Below are 17,726 nucleotides of genomic sequence, written 5' to 3'. Positions count from 1 at the left end.
GGAACACATTGCTAAATGGCTCTGCTGCACATGAAAACTCTTGGATAGCCCCTTGTGTCAGGCGTGCCCGTTATGCCCACATGGCTCTTGCTCACAGCTTACTATTTTTTGTGTCTGCACACATGAGAATAACGGGTCACTCTTGACCTGATGGCATTTACATTTGGAGAAGGTGAGATGGGATGGCATCCAATAATGAGGGCAGAAGCCTCCCCTCCTTTTTGTGAAGGGGAAAGAGAAGAAAACAGCCTCTTTATATATCCATCTCACACATTAATGTTATAGTTCATGATGCTATAAGCAAGAAGAATTTCCACTAATGTCATACAGGAAAAAATTCTCTGGGAAACCTGGAATTACAAAGCCAATCAGGAAAAATACACATACATATTTCTTACCCATTTCATGAGGAATTTCATGGCATAAAATAGCAATAGTCGTTGTCACACCTGTTTCTGTTGAGGACGAGAATGCTGCTCCTATTACCAAGCCATCAGCAAAATTGTGAAGACTGTCACCCACCAGAACCATTATTGCTAACAAGCTAATTTTCTTACCTAGGAAAAAACAAACAAACAAACAAACAAATAAACAACAAAAAAGCCCAGAAGTTTTAACACAAACAGATATTGTCATTTTTGCTATGTTACAAATTATCTGGGTTTTTTCACATACATCATGAAGTCATCCTAACCAGAGGACAACAGTGTTTATCTGTTTTGTTCTTGCTGTTATGCTTCTTTCAATACACTTGTAACGAAAAAGTAGGTTGTAAAATAATTCAGAGATGCAAATACCAGGAAGTAGCTCCTTTATTTTTACTGGGTCAACTATTAGACAAAAATTTAGAGTTCGGTTTGACTCTAGTCTCATGATATGTCCTAAAGTTTTTCACTAATCTTTCCTTGGTTGCTGAAATTCACACAAGTTTTCTTGCATTCTAGATGTTTTTTTTTTCTTAAAAGGTGGGAGTTTTTCCACTGTCACTCATGGAATTGCACAGCTATAATGAAGATGAACATTTAGTCTTATGCAGCTGATCATTTTAATACTGTAAAGCATGTTACTACTGAGTAATATTTTCAGGGTCTGTTTTTTATGAGATTATATTACAGTGAAAGATAGAGATGAAAGGCAACAAGCCTCAGAGTATCACTATTAGTACAGCGTTACAGCATGCTCATATCCAACTTTTGTTCCAATCAATTAATGGCCGTTATGCTCATAGTACTCCTGTCTGCAGCATCACTCATGGATGCAGATGGCTGTTTTTCTTACCCATATTGTTCTGTGACCTTGCTTTATTGTGGAACAGTACATTGGATGTTCATGATCAGGTATCTGACATGAGAGGAAAGGTGCTACTAGTGATAAAAGTACTGAAATCAAGCTAGGGAATTAGGGACAGTCTCTCCGTCCAGCCTGTAACCTGGACAGCCATGTAGCATGCTGAATGGATTCATGTGGAGGGATTTTATGTCTTCAAGTAGCAATGAGGCTCCATACATAGGCTCAATGACTAGGCTTAGCAACATGTAATTGGCTCCCCTATCCTGTACTTTGTTCCATCCATTTTATCCACAATCTTACAGTCATGACCTTCTAATACTTCTCAGGAAACTCATCCAGCTTCCTTCTACACAGTATGGACAGAACACTTTGCAAAAGGTTGCTTTTATGCCTGAAGAAGCAGGGTCATGATTTGGGCCCTAAACATCATGCATTTTCCTGACTTTTGTTGGCCCAACGCAGACATAGTATGACAGTCTAAGGAGCTAACGTGGAGCTGCACAGAACTGTCTGAATACAGTTATTACAAGGTTTCACTTCAGCAATGTTTTTCCAGAGATGACCATTTTATAGTGATGGGGGAGATGTTTTTTTACAGAAACTGGCTAGAACTGAAGTCTTCAGACTATTATAAAAAAAACACATGGCACATAAAAGCCCAACAACTGTATTCAGAAAATCCTCCCTAGTTGCCTGGGAGCTCTGCGGGTTCAGAAAAATTGGCAGGCTTGTTAGATTTTCCTGCCAGCTTACGGAGCCAGACGTGGATGTCCCCAGTTTGCACAGTTCTTTCTAAACACTATGGGCAGTTTATAATCAATAGTGCAGAGCATGAATTACATAGAAATAATAGATTGCTGCATTGCATTAAGTTTGTGATTTGCAATAAGCACTGGCAAGGATGAAATCATGGCCTGCCCTGAGATCTTATTACTCTGTTTTATTCAAGTATCTGATTGTTGAAGAAGATATACCATAGTTAACTGGACTTACTCCAGTGTGCTGTCTATAATATAACATAGGGATCAGGTTAACATTATGGAGCAATTGCAAATGTAAGCTTTGTGAACTTACTTGACTGAAAGTTAAGAAGATGCATATGTAAACAAGTCTGAATGTTTATCTTAATTTACTTTCAGCCTATTTTAAAGCACCTTTGTTACTAGCAATTATCTCACTGCATTATATTGCTGCAACAGTAACTATTAACTATCAACTTATTACCCTAACTATTTCTACAAAGCCTCTTCTTCTTAAAGAACGCTACATTTATTTTTGATAATTTTCTCTGCTTAAATAGGGGATCAGAAGTCATAGCAAATTCTATTCCATAATTTTCATAAAGCTAATGGATGCAGGACTCCCACGATAGATTACGCTTTTTAGGCTTTGAATAAGAGTTTAAAGCAAACATTTATCCATAAATAGATCTTTTTTCCAATGTTGTCATTACTCATACAGCAAAAATATTTCTAGCTAATGTAAAGTCTCACCGAGTATACCAAATATACTACTGTTTGATCTTTTCAGATACTGATAGAACAAGTGTGGATAAATGAGGAGAGGGCCAGTCAGACATCTTTTTCTTCCAGTAGCTTCTTGCTTTCTGAGTTACTCACTGGCTACCTAAGGTGACTGACTCCTCTCACAGTCCTACTTGACATGTGTTTACAGTGAAGTCTGGCATTTCTGGAGATGTCAGGCTTCTGTCTTAGAGCTGCAGATTCCATTCCATTTTGGGAAAAAAACACCTAAAAGTTTAGCTCAGTATCAAGGTACCCAGGCATGTTTATGCATTTAGCTATTCATAAGAACTGTGACAATACAAACTTTTGAAAATATGTATTCTCAAAAAAACCCTAAAACAAAACATCCCCCCTTCCCTACTATGGTTTCACTTACTGATTTCTAATATAGAGGTAAAACTGAGGTATGAGGAAAAAATGGAACCAAAGAACATTACTGAGAAACTATCCCAAATTTAGTTATACACCAAATTTAGTTATTTGGAACAAATAACATTGAGATAACTAGAAATTTGTTTGTGCTTAGCAGGTAGTGATGATTGAACAGAATGGAAACATCTAGAGATGGACTAGATAGTCACACTGAAACTGGCACTGGATTGTGTACTGCTGGATAGGTGAGACTGAAGAAATGGAAATCCAGATTTCAAATGCCTCAGAAATGCAAATGAAGTCCACAAGAACAGAGAAGAATATTAAAAACCTAGAAGAAGATAATGACATTGTTAACGAAATCAAACTGATGACGTGAAATCTGAGATCACAAAATAAAGGGGAGTTGAATATAGTAAATAAATTGATTTCAATTAAAATGTTATTCCCTCAGTTGAATGGCTGCAACTCTACTAAATTCACCAAGGTCACACAAGCACAGTCAAAGGCAGAGTTTGGTTTATGCTCTATTTCCCCGGTTTTTGGACTAAGCAGCAACAAAACAGAGAAGATGATAGGAATTACTTTGAAGCTCACTGAAGAAACCAGATTGTCCTAAAACTGAGAGCCATCATGAGCCCATAATTCCATACATATAATAAATCATTACTGGTTTAAAGAGACTACTGCTTTACTGTGTAAGAGAGGAAGGAAGCAGAACTATATTAGTATAGTGAGCCAACAAAACAATTGTTTCACTACCTTCAGAAATAAAAGCCGAAGCAAAGTTTACAATTATAAAAATCTGTTTTGTATTAAATTTTGAATACTTCCCTTTAATCAAATGCTTTAGAAAAATGGTTCGTAACAGTGAGTAAATAAACACTAAAGCATGGACAGTGTAGGGTTAATGAACTTCACAATTACAGGGTTGGCAGCTGAAAAGGTCTTTAAGCAGAGATTAAATTATGTAGCCAAGCACCATCAGATGTGGTGATGTAGCACATAGCAAACGCAGAGCTAAGCCAGCTTCACACTTTTAATTCCATCTTAGGTCTGAAGGCTTTTCCTGGTACTTGTCTAGTCTTTTTATTGATACTAACTTTTTTTGCTGATCGCCTTACTCTCTGGAGGAACTTCAGCAGACTCAGAATCTTCTGGGCTTCTCTATTTAAAAGCAAAGAAAATGAATCAGTGTTAAGGGGCTCTTCCAGCTGCTGCTATAAATACAGGAAAATATCAAATAAGTTCAAGCTTTTTGAATTAAAGACAGTCTGTTATTTGCATTGATATAATTAGAATTATTTATTGAGCACTGGTAGTGTGATTGGTACTGCAGAAACACATAAAAAAGACATCTCCCTTGCCCAGAAAAGGTTACAGTCTAATTCAGGTAGGAAGAAAGACATCCATAAGCACTGTTGTAACCCAAGAAAATCATGTTTCTGCTTGAATACACAAAAATCTGAGCCAAATGCAGAACTAAAGAGGACATTATAATTCAAATTGTATCTTTTGATTTTGTGATGACCGGATGATTGTCGTTTCTTGCTGGATAGGGTGTGTATAGGATTTCCAAAGAAAAATGGCTACACACCAGTCTCTTTGGAGTTCATGTTCTTCACAGTTACTCTGTGAAAACACAAGACTGAAAAAGATGATCATAGGTAGGTTTCACACCCTTTTAAAACATAAGGTTTTTTTCTTCAGGGTCGTACAGCCTCCAGTGCCTTGCCTTTTGGCCTTTAGTTAGGGCTTTGTCTTGGCATTAGCCATCACCGGCCAGCTGGGCATAGCAGCACATGAGTACACTCCACTGCAATGAGTGAAATTTACCCTTATTTCAAGTGAAGAAAGAGACAGTACATTTGTCCTCATCCTAGAGAGTTAATTTGATGCATCAGCCCTAACATTTAATTAACAGAAACTGCAACTGTGGGGAGAGAAGGGAGAACATGAGGAATCTCTCTTCCCCCCTACCTCCCTGGGGCTTTTCTTTCTGACTAGGGAAATTATTAGAAATTTGTGTGAGGGTGAGAGAAGCCAAAAAACTTGTTTGCTTGAAACTAGAAAAACTGAATTTATAATCACTGTCTTTTTTTTTTTGCCAAAAGAGCATATTAAAGCTAGTATGGCAGCTAGTGAGCAGCACGAAAGGGTGTTTTGTTAGGGAGAGCAGCCACCACTCCAACAACTATAGCAGAAATGTGTACTGGCTGCAAAACAGGATATGTTTCTTGGCTGGTATTAGTTTGGTTGTGATGTGGGTTATGTGCTGTAAAAGCATGAGGAGGGAAAGGAAAGGATTTGGTTTTTAAATTCTACATTTTAAAGGAAAAATAAAAGTCTCTAATTCCCATGATTGCAGCCAGTCATATGAATTCCAGTAATTGTTCCACTTCTCTTACAATATTTATTCACATGCCACTTCTTTGAACTCTGAGTCAAAACTGCAGGACTAATCACTGACCTGAAGGATTTATAAGCTTTTCTTAGTCAACCAGTGTTTGTCTTACTATTACTCACATGATTCTGAAAAATTGGCCGTTCTTGTACAAACTAGCTAAGGCAGGCTAGTTCATGTGATCTATACATAATTTTAGGGGGATCTTGCAGCTGAGAGGAATGACAAGGTCGTTCATTATCATAAACAGGAAGCTATGACGTGGCTCACAAATAAGTAAACATTCTTCACTCATCTGTTTGCTCTGCATTCAATTGAGTTTCCCAACTGTGTTTGAGAGATTAGCAGTGGCTCATGAGGCTCTTACCCATCACAACTGCTTTAGTAAAATGGAGTTCACATTATAGAAGATCTCTGGAGATTCTGATTTAAATAACCAGGAACCTATGTATCTAGATACTACATATAAACTGAAGAGATTTGTTGGAAAAAGAGAAAGCAGGTTAAAAGGTATGAGTCCATTTACTTTGCAAAGATATATCTGTCTGGATACTCTCCACAGACCAATAGAAAATTATGTAACTTCTTATAGGTAAGCACCATCCAGCTTGTTTATGTTACTCTTCAAATCTCTGGAAAAATGCCCAAGAACGGTCCAAGATTTCATCTGTTCACTAATTACGCACTTAACTGTCACTGCAGAAAACCCTGAAGTTTTTTTCCATGGGAGAGTCTGTCCTTACATATGATAAATTCTTAAAAAGAAGGGAGGAGTAAAATCTTCAAAAATTTTATCAACAAAAGGTAGTACAGGAAGCGTATTGTTATATCAATCTGATACACACTTAAGAAAAGTTATAGTAAAAATCTGTGTTTGAAATCTCTGTAAAGGCTCATTATAAACTTCAAAATCTAGAGATTCCTGACAATCATGTCATGTAATAAAGGACAAATCAATAAAGACTGAAAAATAATACTGATTTATTACATTAATTTGGTTCATTCTTTTGAGGAACAGAGAAAGAAGGATATAAAATCAGGGAAGTACGTCATATTGGTAACCTACCAACTGTATGGTTGAAGTAGATTTGCCTCTGCCTGAATGTTCATTTAATTCAGATTCCACTGGAAGATCATGGGAATGTCCCCAGTGCCCATTAACTAAAGAAAGGCCCTGCTGAATGAAGATGCTTTGCAATTAGTTCTGAAACCAAATGAACACAGGTGCAATCTTTCTCAGCCTTTTGTGAAAGTTTTGCATTTATAAGAATTATTTTTTCAAAACAAAACCAATTGAAAAAGATTGTTGGCTGGCATCAACATTTCCTAATGCTTATTTGGTTAAAAAACCACTGAAAAGTGAATCAGATAAATCAGTGACAACCATAATGGTTTGATAAAACTTATTTTGTTTTAAAACTGAAGATTATAATTCAAAGCTGAGATGGATATAAAAATTAACTTTGAGAATTCATCTAGTTCTCAGTAGAACAAGTTTAAAAATTTGTGGGATGATGATAAAGCCCTTCTCTCCAAATAAGTAACAAAAAGGACTACTTTTTAACAACCAAACAAAATATCACCATCATCAAAATATTCTCCTTCTATTAATCTCACATAATATTCTTATGGCTGACTCAAAGATAGCGGGAATAGGGACTCATTGCTATGCATCTAAATCAGGCCAGTCATTAAACACTCTCTGTAAAACAGAACAAGCAAAGGCTTAGCCTTCTTCAGTGACATTAAGATAGCCTCCCATGCTGAGAAACTTAATGAGCCATCACACTTTGTGTTACATTATATCCATGTGCATAATCATATTTTCAGGCACCAGCCACACTGAATAAAGTAATAGAATTACTATGAGCATGGCAGTGAGCAAGGGGATATTATTAATATAAGACTGGGTTCTACTGACCGCAAAATACATATCAGATTTTCAAATCTATTGGGATAGGGGTCAAAACCAATTTGGAAGTCTTAAGATATTGTTCTTGAAAATGTCTTGGCTTACATCTATGTCTTCCTCCTCTTCAAACAGAGCCTAGAGTAAACAACTGTCATTGTTGTTTCATATGCATACATACTCTTCACCTGCTCCAGTGCTAGTCATGAAAGTATGCTTATGGAACACATTCAATTAACTGTTTCCGTCTTGAGTTCTAAATATATGGAACACATTCATGAAGCATACAAAATCCATAGCAAAATAGAAATTGAAGGTCAATCTGGTAGGAGCACTTTGGAAAACAATTTTGAATGCTTCATTTAACTCATACTAATGATAATTATTTTCCACAATCATTTTAACATTTTGTGCACTGTGAAATCTCAAAATAAAAGAGGTTTTTTAAAGGATAAATTGTACAAAGCTTTACCTGGTCACGTGGTGTTACCAAAAGAAAGAAACACTTCTCTATCAGAAAAAATCCATGAATCCCTCCAATTATTCCCAAAAGTTTCCAAATATATTCTTTCCCCTCATAGAAATGTTCTACCTCCTGTACTTCATGTTTATGTAAACCAAGAGTCTAAAAAAAAGAGATAAAGTAAAAAAAATTAAAATGGCAATGTTTTAATTTTTGCTGGAGTAATCCATAATGTGTTAATTCAATTTATTATCAACATTTTCTTTTGCCACCTCTTTTAAATTTAAATTGTCTTTTGAGCTAATCAGCTGAATAGTAGATGAATGAAATGAACTATTAGGAGCCTCTGCTACAATTCATCACCTCTCAATGGTGAAAGTAACATTATTATTTTTAGAGACAGTTTTATGAAATTGCCCTTTTTATATATATATACACATATATATTTGGTATATTTTGTTTGGAGTATATTGACATTTAAAGTCTAAAAAGTGACTTGCATAATCTTCAGATGTAAACTTCATAGTGAAAATAATCCATAAAGGTTTCTGCTGGTGGGTGTGCTTCTATTTTTTTCCCCAGTGGCACAGCATGGTAGCCCTCCTTTGCTCTGAAAGTGGGCACTTTAAAGGCTACTGGATACGTCACTCAAAACTGGTGAAGGAGAACACTTTGACACTCAAAAAGTGTTTCTTAAAGAAATTAATTTGTCTGACATTCACTGAGAATTGCCTTCCTTAAACCACTCTCCCAGTTCTGCTTCCAGAGATGATGTATTGAGTACAAAGAACATTCTGACCAGAATCTCAAGTGAAGGTGTGAAGTTCTCTTTCAATGACCAGTTGAAGTCTACTCGTAACAGTTGTGTCAGATCAGAGGAGACTCAGACAAAAATAACTGAATACACAATGGGAAATTTGGTTCTGTTTTACATGCTATCCTAGTCTTAAAATTTATTTTAATAATTTAGGAAAAAATCATAGCATCCATTTTATTACAGTTCTAGGCAGCAGGATTAATTAGGCCGATAGCCCCTGGTTCTCTGGACCAATGTGTGAAGGGGACTGTGGATGCCTCATACAACCTTTGAACAATTTCTCCTAAAATGCGTTACATATCTAGAAACCTGGCTTGCACAGGACTTGTGGGTTTTCTGAAAAGTTTTTGTGAAAATAGGAACTTTATTTTCTCTGAATTCATTGTTCAGTGATTTCTGCTTCTTGGAATCTCTCTCTGAACTACAAAGTGTAGATGTAATTGGAATGCTGGGTAGTTGGTTCACAGATTTCATGGAAAGCTTTCTTTTTAAACAGATGAGTATTAGCCAGGTTTAAATGAAACTTTTCTGTGTGTTTGTGTGTGCGCGCACGCGTGCGTATGTGTCAACATTTTAAAAACACAAAATTGTGTATTACCTACCTGCGGAATAAGGTGGAGCAATGCATCTCCAGAAAGGGTCCCAACAGCCAAACCAACAAACAGCTGTAAAATGAGTGTATAGATTTCTTGACAGGAGTTAAATAAAATTAGGGTTGTACCAAACATAGATCCAATAGTAATAAGTAAAACAGCAACAGTGCTGTAGCCATATTCTGTAGAGAAAAACAAATGAAACAAAACAAGGGCACCTTTAATCATTCAGTATTTGTATTTATGTTTGACTATTTGTTTTGTATTTGTATTTGTTTTTGAGACTATGTTTTGCCACCTCTGTGTATGAGCACAGAGAGAAGTGATTCATTGTCCCACATACATTTTTCTAGTCATGTGTGATACAGATGACAGAATTGGAAGCCTAAAAAACATTCATTTTTTCAGGCTTTACAGGTAACACAGTCTAATGCTTCCAAGTTTCAGACCTTAAAGAGCTAAATAGACCGTGACTGTGCAAATTAGAGACACTCAGAGCAGCACAGTGAATGCTAGTCTGCATTTATTTCCTCTCTTAACAGATTTATGCTTGTTATTCTATGTTCTCACATGCCACACCTGTGTATCTTTACAGTCAACACCACATTATTAACCAAATCATATTCAGTAAACAAATCAAGGCTTAAAACCTCAGATGAATGTAGGCATCTAATGTAGGTTCTAAGCATAAACTTTTTGGTCCAAATTATGTTTACATATATGCTGTGGACATACACTCCTTTAGTTACTACATCAGGACCACCAACCTATTTTTGCCAGGTTACTGGGATTTTTGGAAGGTTACTCTTACAATTCTTCAGAGTTACACACTGCCTACATTTCCAACCCTTTGCACAACATGAATCCTGATTAATCTGTATGAAAGTCTTACAGTGGAGGTAAAACACTGATGAGAAACAGACATAAAGGAACTAATGCCAAAATATTCAAAAGTGTCACTTAATGTTTCACACTTCAATAGCACTGCAAGTGCTCAGCACCTCATAAAATCAGACAGTAAATTTCACAGACTGCACATCCAAATACAAGGGTATAGTAGATATTTATGGAAGGTCAGGCCTTGATGACTTAGCCAAAACAGCACAGCCTGTCAGTAAAATAGAACTGAGAATAAAATTAATAAGCCTATGCTCAGGTCACTAGGTCACACATAGGTCAAACATGAAGTCCTTTGTCTGTCTCAAACCAGCAGAAGTGTCCCTGTGGTCATGGAAACATTCCTTTGCCAAAAAGCACAGGGAAAGGGCTGCAGAAAGGGCTCTTATTAATTCCATTCTGTGTTTGAATAGTTCAGCTTTTCTCACCTACACAGATCTCTCTCCTTTATGAGATCACTAAAAAGTCATTGATTGGGCTGATGGCCTTAGACTCGGGAGAATCTCACTCAACTGTGAATTTGCCATGAACCTTGTATATGACCTGGGTAAGTTCCTTTCTTTCTTTGTCCCTTGATTCCCCATCTGAAAAATGGGCATATCCGTGTAGCATTGAAAAGATAAAAGCAGTAAAGACTGCAATGTGTTCAGGTAATGAGAAGAGAGAGAACATAAGAAAGAAGGACTGCTGCCTTCTGAGGAGCTATAATCTTTCTTCCTATTCTGTATGTTTCTTTCTCCTATAACCATTCTTGGGATATTTACAAGTGTCCTTCCATGCCCTTATCTAAAATGTTTTTTTTAATTCACACTCATAGTTCAATTAATCTGTACACCATGGAATGATAGCTCAGCTCATTCCCACAAGCTGCTTAACGTGTGAAGCTGAAAGCACAGATAGAATTTAGAGATGGAAAGTGCTGTTCCATAAGGATCGTTGGCCAGCAGGATATAGGGAAAGCTTACTAGCTCCTAAAAGATCTAGTCATCTAGAGCTGGCCATGTAGATACTAGGATAAAGGTATTGAAGGCATTGATTTGTAGCCTAAAAGTGTTGCTCCTGATGCAGGTGATTACGGTTAGATGCCCATTGCTTTTTGCTCATTCCCAGCTCCCAAATCCCCCACCAGAAATTAATACCCCTGCCCCAGCACACCTAGGTTTGTAACCACTTCCCAGATATCACTGGTTTAAAGTAAAAACAAAACCAGGAAATACATTAAGAAGCCCTTAGGTCAGATCAGATTCAGATTTTTTTTCGATAGGGTGGACCAGGGATTGGTTACAGGAGAAGTTGAATCAGCAAAACAGATAAGGCAGAAATCCCTGGAAGCAGTGGCATGTGAGGGCTACGACTGCAACTGGAAACAATCTGATTATACTCTAACTCAGTTCTTGTTCCAGCTCTATCACACAAGTCCTGCTGCCCACGTGACTGGTTTTCTGGTTGTTTTTCTTCCCACAGTAGTATCCCCAAAGCTTCTCTGCTGTAAAATATCACATGAAAAACCAGCAACATTCACACAGAACTTATCTATGTCAAGTATTTGCCACATCATGGTATAAAATGCAGTTAACGTAACCTTGAGGCTATATGTAAGAGCAATGTAATGATTCCAGTATAAACCTGGTGGAAATTTCACAAAATAGGTCATTACTGCCCAGCAACCCACTGATAAGGACCTGTCATGGCTCACCTGCTGGTGAGCAGTCCTCTAAGAAATGAAGAAAATAAAGCTTAAAACCTTTCACATTGAAATAGAATTCTGTCTAATATAAAATTGAGACCATTGAATCCCCTCACTTTTCAATATAGCACTATTATCTGACATGTATGCTATGAAATTATAGAGTGCATAAATTACAGAGTGCATAAATCTCATCATGTTTTGGTTTAAGTTTATTAATGAATGAAATGTCTCCAGAAGTTAAGCCCCTGCACCCCTTTATTTGAATTTTCACAATACTTTACTGATAACAACATAACTCACTTTCCAAAGTTGTTGGTGGAAGCTTTGTCTGCTTGGAGTCAGGAAGCTGACATGAACAACTTAATAGTTGCTGAATGATAGCTGGACTGATTTGCTTGAAGTGGTCCTTAGAAATGGAGGAAGAACTATTTTTAAAAAATATCTTCACAAGTTCATTGGCAGAGAAGCAAACCTATGTAGAAAAGTATATACAGTTACTGAATATGTTGCATATACCTGCATTTAATGCTGAGGTTAAATATGGAATCTTAGAAGAACACAGGGTTATACAGCCTAGAAAAAACTTGTTTTCCATATACTCTTTTCTGGTTAAATTGCTTCAATTACTTCTAATTCTTTTTTGTTTTTCCAATTAAAACTTGATACTGCTATATATTTCAGAAAGACCAGAATCTTTGGGATGAAGTAGCACAATTTCTATTGAAGCCTGTTAATATCATGAGGATCTGACAATAATTTCTCTAAATATTTTATTGCCATACGTGCTAACAAAAATAATTTAATGCTAACACAAATCATATTCTTAGCTATTAATGTAAGACTGCATTAATAGCAATAATATTGCTATTAATGTAAGATACTGCCTGTATCAAGGCGGTACTGAAATTTGCCCTTGTGCTGTGTCTTTAGTAAGATATGGAACTAAGTTGGTTTTTTAAATTCTTTTAACAATGACATGTCACTTTAAGGTCAGCAAACTAGATGTTACATAGTCTAAATTTGGTCTAAAGATTACTTAATAATTGTATTATCAATCAGAGGTACTTAAGAATTACAACTACTTTTTGTTCTTTATAGAAACATCTCTGTCAAAAAAAGGTACTTGAGAACATTTGTATTTTGAAAAATTTTCATAAAGAATTGTTTTTTCATCTCCAGGATGAAACTTCTAGTAAAAACGTGAGCAGTTAGCATTAGAACAGTTCTAGCGGCAATTTCTGTAAGAACTTTTAAAAAGAAGAAGTCCAGATGAAATATGCTATCTTACTTAGAATCACAGAATCATAGAATCATTAAGGTTGGAAAAGGAATAATCTTCATTTCTTAATCTCACCTGATTAGTTGTGATTCGATTCAGAAATAAATATGTGTTTCTTTCATTTAAATTAGTCTGCATCTGAGAATCAAGGGATTCCTAAATATTCTTTTTCTCATCACTGAAGCTTAGGTTTCTTTTGAAAGAAAATTACTATTTAAATAAAAAACTTGTAATTATCATTACTTTTAAATAACCCAAATAAACCCAACACCTTCCTATCTTTGTTCATCCATTAATAAAGTAAAATATGTCTTGTAGCTCACTAAGAAACTGAATGACTTGAGCACTGATACAGTTATTCTGAATACCACATTCAAGTCTTGAGGATAACAGGTGATCTTGCCACCTGGATCTAGTCTGTTCTGCCTCCAAGCAGAAGGAGAGCATGAAGACAATTCAGGAGCTACCATATTGGAAAAGATCTTCAGTTTGCTGGTTCTAGGCAGTGGTTTTGACTCTAGAAGTAGGGAACACCAACAAGTGGTATCAGGTTGGAAGTCTAGCTCGTGGCTGGTTACGAGCAGCATTCCTCACTAGTCAGTACAGGGACTGATATTATTCAATGCCTTCACCAATGACCTGAGTGATGGAACAGAGTGCACCGTATCACATTCACGGATGAAATCCAACTGGGACAAGTAGTCAATATGCTGACGGGCATGGCTGCTATTTAGAGAAATCTTGACAAGCAAAAGAAATGGGCTGACAAGACCTTCATGAAGGTCAGCGAAGACAAATTTATTGTGTTTCAAATGGAATAACCCCATGCACCAATAAGGGCTGGGAAAAACTGACTGGAAGATAGCTTTACAGAAAAAGCCTTTGGGGTCCTGACAGACAACTTGAAGATGAGTCACCAGTGTGCCCTTGTGGCAATGAAGGCTAACTGCATACTGGGCTGCGTTAGCAAGAGTGTAGCCAACAGGTAGTGGAAAAAGATTATTGCCCTCCACTCAGGACACATGAGTCCACATCTGGACTATGACCAGTTTAATAACCAGCAGTACAAGAAAGACGTTGGCAAATTGGGGGAAGTCCAATGGAGGGCCACCAAGATGGCTAGGGAACCACAGCACATGATGTGCAGGGAGAGGCTGAGGGATCTGGGTTTGTTCAGTTTGGAGAAGAGAAGTGTTGGGGGTTATCTTAAGTATTCAACTATCTAATGGGGGTTATAGGGAAAATAGAGCCAGACCCTTCTCAGATGTGTACAGCGAAAGGATGAGAGGCAATAGGTATTAGTTGCAGCAGGGAAAATTCCAATTTGCTATAATAAAAAAAAAACCATCAAAATGAGGGCAGTAAAGCACTGGTACAGGTTTCCCAGAAAGACTGTGGAATCTCCGTCTTTGGAGACATTCAGAATCCAACCGGACACAGCCCTGTGAAACTTGATCTGACTTTGATGTTGGCTCTGTTTTGAGAAATAGGATAGACAAGATGAGGTCCAGGATTACTATGAACCTAAATTTTAATATGATTTTATTATCAGGAATTTTAAATGAAAAAGCAAGATCTTATCTGGAAAATAAACTGTCCACCCACACATTAAAAAAAAAATTCTTAGTGCTTTTTTAGTAAAATGTTCTTGTAAGACTTGAGGCATGAGGACCTGCATCTTTTCCAGTTGCAAGCCCTAGCCTTTTAAGCTTTCTAACATAGGGAGGCAGAGTACTAAGTCTCCATTAGTAAAGCAACTATGTGTGTACTCCTGGAGGATGATACTGAAGAAACAAGTACATCAAATTTGCATATTCTCATATGAAAAACTGGATGGATGGATGGATGGATGGATGAATGGATGGATGGATGATTTTGGTTTCCAAAATCAATGTTTCTTTAATGATGCGTAATAAATGAATACATAGATATTGCGACATAGTTTAATGGAACTTAATATTATTGCTCTTATTAGATCATCTGCTACTTACTTGTTTTATATGCATTTTTTAAATCAGTAGAGACAATGATGACTTAAAAAGAAAGCAGAGACCTTTTTTTCTGTGATAATGTTTCAAAATACAATTCCTATCTAAAAATCAAATTACAGATCTTAATGTAGTTAGCAAACACAATCCATAAATGAGTCAATGCTTCATATGTAGCAGCATCTGTTACTAATGGAGCACAATGGCTATTGTAGATATGTGCAGAAAGCAGGAGACAAAATTAGCAACACAACACTGAAACACAAAACCTTCTAATGGAATGATATGTCAAAGAAAATAGACATAGCTAGAAAGAAGAGGAATGGAATAAAAACAAGAAACTAGGAATTAATACAGATGAGAAATTCTCTTCTCTCCAGATGTTTCTTTGTGATTTTTTTCATCTATACAGAATATTTGGCTCTCAGTTTGACTCCCAAGCCTCAGATAACTCCCCTGCACACTTATCTTTTGAGTTACAGTCAGTCTCAGAAGTTCAAGAAATTAAAGACTGTGTTTTATTGCTGGAGAACAATTTTACTTCCTGTACAGATAGTATCACTACTTATTTCTGTCCTTCATAATTTAAAATTAATACAAAACACATTTAAAATGACCTTCATTTAAAATTGAGACCCCATTAAATGTCTCATCCTGCTGATCAGCATGATTCTCTTTTGTGGTCAGCTGAAAAGAAATAAACATATTGACAGAGTATGTATTCCAAATGCAATAAAATTACACAGATAAATATCTATCAGAATGGTATTTAACCAGATGCCATTTGTCTCAGTTCCACATCATAAAATGACCACACAGCAAAAGTCGATTGCACATCGCTTATTCTCCTAAATGGAGAAGAAACATTGTCTTTGAGTTATCTTAAATTGTAAAGAACTAAAAACAATAGAAACATATTCTTTGAAGTATATATTTGAAATGTATACGTCAAAATATATACAAAGTATATACTTCGAAGTCCCCTTTTTTGTCTAAGGAATGTCTTCCAGTCTAAAGGATGGAAGTCAGTTACCATCTTAATCACTGTTATAAACAAAATTTATGTATTTTCAAATATTTAGGATAAGGATAAAATCACCTGCAATGAGCCACTGTCCTTCAAAGCCCTCAAAGAGGATACTGGGTATTAGCTAAAGTTCTGTCTTACAGACTCTATACTTTCTAAAGGAGGCTTCTGGAGTCCACAGATGGCTATTAAAAGCATTTGGAAATACCCAATCTTCAGTTTACAGAAGCCTTTTAAAAACAACTTACACAGAAACTTAATTTACTTTTTTTCCTTAGTACAGAACAACCCTTCTTTCTACAAGTTCACTTAAGGGGCCCTAGAAGCTCTGTGACATAAAAGCACAAGAAATCTCTAATAAATATGTGAAAACGTTGAAGCCATGGTACTACAGTCCTCTGTGTCTTGAAGAAACACCTGATTCCACCTAACACTAACTATTCTGTTAGCCTCTCCCAGCTACTTTAATCACACATTCAACATCCATAAAGTTCTTCCCCAAATTAATATTTAAACAAATATAACTATATAAAAATGTATTTTATCAGTATCTACATGACTTTTTGAAACTAATAAATTTTACCTCAGAAATAATGTAGTGTTTGCAAACCAATTTGGACTTTTATCACTGAAATTCTGTGACCAATAATATAATAACATAAAAATAAATTAACCTGGTCCCAATCTGTGTTCTCTTCACGATCTTCAAAATAACCTTTCAGATAGTCTCCTTTTGTATGGTTTCCTTTGACTGGAATATTTCTGGTTCCAATATCTCTGATTGCCATACTATAACGTCTTCTTTTGTGACTGTGGAATTGTCCATTTACAGTGCAGGTCTTTTTGGCTGTAAGCACATTTAGTAGTTGTTCTAGTTCTAGTAATTCATTAGAAAGCAGATATGTTACCATGGGAAAATACACATTTAAAAAGATAAAACCAAAAGTAATTGTTAAAATTTTGTTAGTTTTAACATTAATTCAACTCCTAATTTTAATTCTTTTTTCTCTCCTCAGTTTGGTACTGTAGGTAGTTTCTGTTTAACACCTCTAGAAGTTCAAGACACCTATATACTCAGCCTTTCCTTCTTTACAGCACCACACTCAGATGTTTTGCCTATGACTATCTCAGAGGAAAACAGATGTGACTGAAAGGCAATTCATCTTCCATTTAATCATCAATCTCTGCCAAAGTTATCTACAATTTACTGCTAAATAGCTTCACCGTTCTTCAAATTTCCCCATGTAAATGGAACACCATGCTAAGACACCATAGCCAGGTGTTTGGATAGTCCAGAAAGACCAGGAAGACAGATCCTTTATAGGGTGTCCTGAAAGGAGTCTTCAGGATGCTCTGCTGCCCTTCGCACTTCAGAAGTGGAACACGGGGCAGCGGATTGTCTCTCTCTGGTTAATCTGGAAGCATGCCTGTTTACAGCGCTGAAGTAGGAAGGAGGGAGCCAGGATCCCTA

The 17,726-nt window shown here is 36.3% G+C and overlaps 1 protein-coding gene across 1 annotated transcript in view; it reads right to left on the bottom strand.

Annotated features, from left to right (window-relative positions):
• The window catches only part of SLC39A12 (solute carrier family 39 (zinc transporter), member 12), a 35,616-nt gene that overhangs the window by 6,998 nt on the left and 10,892 nt on the right, over positions 1-17,726 (bottom strand). The window contains exons 5-10 of the mRNA XM_009330553.1: positions 16,930-17,132; positions 12,262-12,433; positions 9,384-9,556; positions 7,974-8,126; positions 4,292-4,355; positions 399-557 (exon numbers count right to left, since the gene is read on the bottom strand). Coding sequence (XP_009328828.1) covers positions 399-557; positions 4,292-4,355; positions 7,974-8,126; positions 9,384-9,556; positions 12,262-12,433; positions 16,930-17,132 — 924 coding nt within the window. The remainder of the gene's footprint in view (positions 1-398; positions 558-4,291; positions 4,356-7,973; positions 8,127-9,383; positions 9,557-12,261; positions 12,434-16,929; positions 17,133-17,726) is intronic.

The sequence above is a fragment of the Pygoscelis adeliae genome, unplaced genomic scaffold (genome assembly GCF_000699105.1).
Source record: "Pygoscelis adeliae isolate BGI_AS28 unplaced genomic scaffold, ASM69910v1 Scaffold27, whole genome shotgun sequence".
NCBI lineage: Eukaryota > Metazoa > Chordata > Aves > Sphenisciformes > Spheniscidae > Pygoscelis > Pygoscelis adeliae.
Note: the sequence above shows the minus strand (reverse complement) of the source record. Positions and strands in the feature narration are given on the sequence as shown.